Raw genomic sequence first — 8,306 nt, forward strand, 5'->3', positions numbered from 1 at the left:
GAGATAGAGAAAATAAGAGAAGGAGATCAGTCATTCAAGAGGGGTTTCGCCACTAAAAACCTCTTATGTACAAAGAAGATTCAACCATGCAATTGCTCATCAATGGATTTATACATGCATGGACCCCCATAGTAAAAATCTGAGGTGGGGATGCCATCCCCACCATAAAACAAAGGTCTAGATGACCTTAGGAGGGCTGAGATCATGAAACACATCATGATGGGGTCCATGAAAAATGGCCCCATCATGGATTAACACATGCATGATGGATGGCCAATAGGCACATCCAAAGGGTTAGATGAGATCCCTATCATAGATTGGTGGGTCTCACTTGTTCCCTACATGAAGAAACAAAAGAAATAAGAGAAGGAAGAGAGGTTAGCACTTGTGGAAAACACCTACCTTGAATCTTCAAGCTACCACCAACACTAAGTACTCCAAGCTCCAAGCCTTAAGGTTCAACGGTCAAGATGAGTTTGTGGTGGCTAGATGGAGGAAGAAAGGAAGGAGAAGTTGCTGGAAATTGGGAGAGGGAGATTTGGACATTCTACCATGAAAGAAGAAAATGAGAGAATGAAGGAGGAGAGAGAGGAAGGGAGGGTTGTAGGAGAGTCATCATTGCTCTCCCTCCTTGGTTAGAGAAAGAAATCATGACCTATAGTGATACAAATAATGTTTGCTAAGGTAGGTTAGGTGTGGGTGGTATTTAGGATGGGTAGTGTTTATTCCATGAAAATTGTAGTGTGTGTGGGTGGTGTGCATGGAAACTTATGCTATGAGAGTGGTCCATATGCTTTTATACAAAAAGTGGGCCACATGATGAAATGCTCACAGCTTTTGATCTATAAGTCGGATGAACGCACAAGACGCGTCGTTGGAACTGCAATGACGATATGAACGAGATGGCATAGGTCTCGGGCCGATCCGAGTCGAGTCAATGTGACTGGAGTCAAGGATGACTACAAATGCTACCCAAAGGTCACGGGTCTCCAGGATTCAACCGGTAGGACCGCTAGACCATGAGAAATGAGATGTATACCTACACACACATACCCACGCAAGATCTCGGGTCGGGTCTTACAACCCTCCCCACCAATTGAGAAATTTCATCCCCGAAATTGACCAATGCAGGACAAAATGAAAAGCAAACACCATCATCATATAAAAATCATCAAAAGAGAAGGCAATACAATTTGTATATATCAATCAACAAATAAATGGGGATAATGCTTTCTAATCTCGGCCTCATGTTCTCAAGATGCCTCACCCTCAGAATGATGACCCCATTGCACCTTCACCAAGGGAATGACCTTGGTCCTGAGGACCTACTACTTCCGATTAAGAATACGAATCGGCTGCTCAATATAAGAAGCATCTTCACAGACCTCAAGTGGCTACTAATCAATCACGGGAATAGTGTCTGACCCACATTTCCAGAACATAGAAATATGGAATACATCATGGATCGCAGACAACTCAGGAGGGAAAGAAAGCCTATAAGCTACAGTGCCTATGCGCTCAGTAATCTCAAAAGGTCCGATGAATCTCGGAGCGAGCTTGCCTTTCACACCAAAGTGAACCACGCCCTTCATAGGTGAGACCTTGAGATATACCATGTTCTCGACTGCGAACTCGAGGGGTCGACGCCGACGATCAGCAAAAATCTTCTGCCGGCTCTGAGTTATGTGTATCCTCTGCCTGATAACATCAATAACCTCTGATGTCTGTTGCACAAGCTCGGGACCTAAGAGACGACGCTCTCTAACCTCGGTCTAACAACTAGGAGATTTACACAGTCTGCCATAAAGTGCCTCAAAAGGAGCCATGCCGATAGTCGCCTGATAGCTATTGTTGTACGCGAACTCGGCAAGGCACATATGCTCATCCCAACTCCCTCCAAAGTCGATCACACAAGCCCTGAGTATATCCTCAAGGATCTAGTTGACCCTTTCGATCTGCCCATCCATCTATGGATGATAAGCGGTACTGAGACGCAAAGTGTCCCCCAACGCTTGCTAAAAACTCCTCTAAAACTGAGACATAAATCTGGAGTCTCGGTCTAAAAAAATCGAAACTGGGACGCCGTGCTGTCTCACTATCTCCTCAATGAATATCCTCGCCAACCGGTCCATAGACCAGGAAGCATGCACTGGAATGAAATGAGCCGACTTCGTTAGACGATCGCTGATAACCCAGATGATATTGTGACAGTGCTGAGTCCTCGACAATCCTGCGATGAAGTCCATCGATACGTGCTCCCACTTCCACCCTGAAACGCTCAACGGCTGCAAGGGACCAGGGGGTCTCTAATGATCGACCTTGATACGCTGGCATATGTCATACTCAGCCACAAAACTCATAATCTAGCGCTTCATCCCCTGCCAAAAGTACTGGCTCCTCATATCATGATACATCTTCGTGGAGCCCAGGTGGATAGTAAGTCTTGATCGGTGTGCCTTAGTCATCAGATCATGACACAACTCTGAAACGTCCAGGACACACAACCGGCCTCTGAAGCATAATCCACCATCGGAACCAATCTGTCAGTCTGACTGCTCCACGGATGCGGCCTCTGCTCGGTACTCCTGAAGTGACTCGTCCATCTGCTGAGCTTCGATCACCCTAGCCACTAAAGAGGGTTGAATCGATAAGCTTGAAAGTTGAACAATGGAAGACTGCAGGCCGAACTCAAAGTTATACTTTAAAACATCCTCAAGCATCTGTTACTCTCACACCATCATCTGTGCCACCAGGCCTCGTGGCTAACGGCTAAGCGCTTCTGCCACCACATTTGCCTTGCCCAGGTAGTACTGAAGGTTAAAATCATAATCTGTCAGCAACTCCATTCATCACCTCTGTCGCAGGTTCAACTCGGACTGCAAAAATAGATACTTTAAGCTCTTATGATCCGAGAAGAGCTCGAACCTGACCCCATATAGATAATACCACCACACCTTCAGTGCAAAGACGACTGCTGCAAGCTCCAAATCATGAGTGGGGTAGTTTAGCTCATGGACCTTAAGCTAGCGCGAGGCGTACACCACTGGTTTCCCATGCTGCATCAGTACAGCACCCAAGCCAACTCTAGAGGCATCAGTAAAAATAACAAAACCCTTACTCTCATCAGGAAGAGTGAGAACATGAGCGGACGTGAGGCGGTCCTTCAACTCTGCGAATGCCTTCTCGCAAGCGTCACTCCAGACGAACTCGACGCCCTTTCGCGTCAACCAGGTCAGCAGTGCTGCAATACAGGAGAAACCCTCGATAAACTGTCGATAATATCCCGTTAGACCAAGGAAGCTGCGAATCTCAGACGCGTTCGTGGGTTGGCCCCACTGACGGACTGCGTTAACCTTCGAGGGGTCCACAGTGACACCCTCCCTCGTCACTACGTGACCGAGGAACTTTATCTCCTCCTGGCCAAACTTGCACTTCTCCAGCTTCACATACAACTGGTGGGCACGGAGGGTCTCAAGCACAATCCGTAGGTGCTCAGCATGGTCCCCTCGGGTCCTCGAATATACAAGAATATCATCAATGAATACCACTACGAGCTGATCAAGGAACAACCGAAAAACCTCGTTCATTAGTTGCATGAATACGGCGGGAGTGTTGGTCAGTCCAAACGACATGACCAGGAACTCGAAGACCATAGCGTGTCCGGAAAGCCGTCTTCGGAATGTCCTCCTCTCGAACCCGAATCTGATGGTAACTGAAACGCAAGTCTATCTTGAAAAAATATTGTGCACCCTGTAACTGATCGAATAAGTCATCAATATGGGGAAGCAGGTATCAGTTCTTGATGGTGACTCTGTTGAGCTCACGATAAGCTACACAGAGTCACAATGAACCATCCTTCTGTTTCATAAATAATATTGAGGCTCCCTAAGGTGAACTGCTGGGACGAATGAAACCTAACTCCAGGAGCTCATCCAACTGCTCTTGCAGTTCCCTCAACTCCAACGGTGCCATCCGGTAGGGGGCCTTCAAGATAGGCGCGGTACTGGGTACCAAATCAATCTGGAACTCCACCTGCCGACGCGGTGGCAAACCCGGGATCTCCTGAAACACATCCGGGTACTCATAAATAACTGGCACCTGCTCAATACTCTCTGCCACAGAATCCTCAACGAATGAAGCCAAGAAACTAGATAACGGCTCTCCTCTGGACTCAGCGACGAACTGGAATACTGGCAAGCCTGGAATGTGAAACGTAACCGTCCTCGCGGCACAATCTAAGATGACACGATACTCTGTAAGCCAGTCTATACCCAAAATCACATCAAATCCTGCCATCGTCATCACAAATAGATCGGCAGGGAGGAACATCTCGCCCACTAATACCGGGCAAGAAGGACAGCGATGGGTCAGCACAATAGACTTCCCCATGGGAGTCGAAATGGTCAAGGCCTCAGACACAACCTCCGATGAAATACCGATCGATCGATAAAACTGCTTGGCCACAAAAGAATGAGAAGTGCCAGAATCAAACAAAACATGAGCAACATAAGCAGAAATAAGAAGAATACCCTCAACGACTCCACCGGTCGATGAACGCGGGTCCTGACCTGGCGCCTACTGCTCAGAATAAAAACGGCCCTGAGCTGGTAGGGGAAGCAAACCGGAAGACTGAGGGTCATAAGTCTGAGCCTGTGGGCTGTTATACATACTGGACCTAAGGACTGGACATACAGATATCCCCTCTGCTGTCTTTACGGCTGCTACTGTCTCTACGGCCGCTACTGTCTCTACGGCTGCTATCTCTGTTGCTACTGTCTTTGCTGAGGAGGTCTGCCTGACTGCCTCTGCTGTAAGGAGGAGCCCTAGGAGCCATGGGTGGAAGCTGTGCTCTCTGCTGCTGCTGAGGAGGACGAGGAGGGGGCAACTACGGTAACCTCTGCTGTTGAATGGGGAGAGGGCACTCATGCCTCTGATGCCCAGCCTATCCATAGCCGAAGCATACCTCCAGAAAAGGGCTGAAAGATGAAGCGGTTGGCGGTGCTGATGATGAGGAAGAAGTTACTGTCTGAATCGCGGGCCGCCAAATCCCTAATTTGCCCCTCCTTCTCAGCTGACGGAGCTACCTGGAATTGCCGGCTGGCGCTCTCCTCTTCTGGTCTCCACCGGAACTCTGCTCTCTCAACTTCTGGGTCAAATCCCAGTCCTCCTCATAAACCAATGCCCAATGAACGACCTGGTCGAATGTCTCCAAACAATGCCCTACCACATGGCTACGAAGGGCAAGACGCAACCCATTCACAAAACGATGGGCTCTCATCTTCTCATCGTTGGTGAGATGAAGAACAAATCTAGACAGAGCCAAGAAACGGGCCTCACACTGAGATACAGTCATATCACCCTGCACTAGGGTCTCAAACTCGATAGCCCGCTAGATCTGAATATACTCGGGGAAGAATTTCTAGTCGAAATGGACCACGAACTCCTCCCATGTCCAAATGAACTAAGGCCCAACCATCCTAGATATGGATGACCACCAGTGACGGGCCTCACCTCGAAGAAGATAGGTCGTAAGGGATACTCTCTGACCCGCAGGACACTGTATAGTGTCAAAAATCCTTGCAACTTCAGTGCACCAAGCCTCGGTGGTAGAAGGGTTGGGGTCACCATTAAACCTAGGGGGATCTTGCTGCCGGAACTATCGAGCTATCGTACTAGCACGTGGTAAATCAGACTACCTAGAAACCTCGGTAGTAGGTGGCTGACGGGTTTACAATGCGTTGGCAACAAGCTGCATCAGCTGCTGGAAATGCTCGGCTCCTATAGGACTGTCAGAAAGGCAGGGGCGGCACTCGCCTTAGGCGAAGGCATGGGTGCGGCCAGCGGAGCAAGACCTCCAAAACTGGAATAGCAGACTGAGGAGGGGGAATAGGTGGGGGAACCAGAGCAAATGGAGCCTCTATAACTAGAACAACAGGTTGAGGAGGGGGGATAGGTGGGGGAACTGGAGCAACTGAAGGTACGGGCGCTACCGGTTTAACTGGGGGAGCAAGCTGGATCGGGACCTCAGGAATCAGATCCTCAATAACGGGAGCAGGATGTGCTCGAGTAAGAGGGGTAACTCGGGTGCCTCGTCCACGGGCACCACGACTACGGGCACCACAACCACGGGTGTCACGACCACGGGCGCCACGTCCATGCGGCATCATCTACAAAATAATGACAACGCAAGGAATCAGGACAATTATAGGCTCAATACGAAGCGAAAGGAAGAATTTTGGGACACTACTTGTCCTATGTTCTTGGCAGACATGCGATGTTATCCTGAGTCATCCCAGAATTACTTGCTATGCTCTGATACCAACTCCTGTCATGCCCCAGACTCGATAATCGGACTCACAAGGAACTCGATGGCCGGTTCTAACCGCAACAGCCTCCGTAGTACCCCATTCTTGGCTCTTGAGCCAGGTTTCGGTCCTAGGATCCTACAAGGAGGATTTTCATAATAGTATAATCATTTTTCAATATGAGCATACCCAAGATCACAATAAGTACATCTGAGAATAACAAAGGGCATACATCATAAAATCCACTAAGAATTTAAACTTTTACAAGTTTACATCAGGTTCAAAAGAATATATATAAGGTAATAAGAAAAGAGAGAGAAATCAGCAAATTTGGAGTCCTCACTGCTCAACTCTACTCCACACTCTGCTACTATGACGCCTGCGTAGAGTCTCCTACATGCATCAATCGTGCATAAGCTTATAGAAGCTTAGAGGGTGGTAAAAGTGTGTCAATGGTGCACAGAAGAAGAAAGTATGAGGAAATAACATGCTCAATGAGAATATTACTATCCTTACCAAGGCTTATCATGAATACCATGCAATGAGTATTGGGAGTCATACCAAGGCAATGCATGAAGGGGCTTACACAACCAATACTAATGCGATGTAAGTAATGTCAGTGCTTATAACCAAACCATATGTTAAGTATATTTCTAATCATAAGGAAATCACCGGGGTACATTACACTACTGAATGACTACCGCTCTACAGACCCCGCACAATCAAATGAGCATAAGGTAGCTCACTACCTGCCTGTGGATAGCCAATCACCAGCAAGGCCTGACAGTAGCAGACCCATTTACGAACTTGTCAGACTCAGCCTAGTAATGCCTCTTCACACCAAGCAGGTAAGGCCCACACCCCTATCCAACCGACTACACGATAGTGGGAGTTGTGGCCTAATGGTATAAGGCTCTCGTACGCTCATATATTCCACCCAGTCACAGCATTGGAGCAGATCTTTGGTACTATGAAAGTTTTAAAAATTTCACCCATGGGCATCCTATGCACCTGGTATGCTCAAGTAATATTTTCGGTGTCCACACATGCGGCCATCCACAAATGTTCCTGTGGATGCAAGGCCCTGATGAAGCAAGGGCAGTATCATCATGAAATGTGATGCCAATGGATGAGTCACACACATAGATCATGCACAAGTTTCAAGCACTTAATGTGAACAAGGGGAGAAACTCCATCCCTTAATGACCACCATATAATGCAATCAATTCATACAGATGATGCATTAGGGTCACAACGATGTAAGTGTGCTACCTGTAGAATGTATTCCTCCATCCTAAGGAGGGTTAAGGTTTAAGAACAAAGACAGGTGTTCTAAGGAGAAGAAAAATCCTCTAGTGGGAGCCCAGTACTTTGGGATGGCCCACAAACTAAGAGAGTCAAAATTCTAAGGAGGAACGGTCCTAGCTAGGCCCAAGGTGGGTCTTTAACCACCTATAAGGGCCTCTTTGGGCCTACCTTAGGGCCACTATGCAGGACATCCAACCTCAACTGGGTCCTAAAAGGTAGCTTGCTACGTATGCAAAGAAAGGTCCAAGGGACAATCAATCCATGGCCTAGTGGGCCATTTACTAAGCCTAAAACAAAGGCAACCTGGTGGGCCCTTAAGTAAGGTTAGGGCCCAACCATAAGGGTCATGGGTTCACTCATTGTGGTGGGCCTAATGGGCAGCCCATTATCCCAATATATGGGAAATCCATATATTTTTAACACAAGTAAGTTGGGCCTCACATCTCGGCCCAAGTATGGATTTATTATAGTGGGCAAACAAGGGCCCAACTACTTGAGTATTTGGCCCATAAGACCCATCACAATGACATGGTAAATATAGGACCCAAGGGTTCAATGGGCCTATTAAAAGTTCCAGCCCAACCAAGGCTATAAGGCCCATACTTAACTAAAAGACTAGCCTAAGAAGAATCCTATTTGGGAGAGGCCTTTAATCATGTACTAATTAAGCCAAAAAAATATAAAATTAAGATG

The 8,306-nt window shown here is 47.6% G+C and overlaps 1 protein-coding gene across 1 annotated transcript; it reads right to left on the bottom strand.

The window, feature by feature from the left end:
- Positions 1–5,789: 5,789 nt before the first annotated feature.
- LOC131250600 (leucine-rich repeat extensin-like protein 3) lies at positions 5,790–6,164 on the bottom strand. Its single transcript, XM_058250887.1, has one exon. The coding sequence runs from the start codon at positions 6,162–6,164 to the stop codon at positions 5,790–5,792; it is 375 nt and encodes a 124-aa protein (XP_058106870.1).
- Between the last annotated feature and the right edge of the window lie 2,142 nt (positions 6,165–8,306).

This window comes from Magnolia sinica, chromosome 7 (genome assembly GCF_029962835.1).
Source record: "Magnolia sinica isolate HGM2019 chromosome 7, MsV1, whole genome shotgun sequence".
Taxonomy (NCBI): Eukaryota; Viridiplantae; Streptophyta; class Magnoliopsida; order Magnoliales; family Magnoliaceae; genus Magnolia; species Magnolia sinica.

What these genes read in the sequence shown, in the direction of transcription:
- LOC131250600 (XM_058250887.1), bottom strand. Translation starts at nt 6,164, where the DNA reads ATGCCGCATGGACGTGGCGCCCGTGGTCGTGACACCCGTGGTTGTGGT.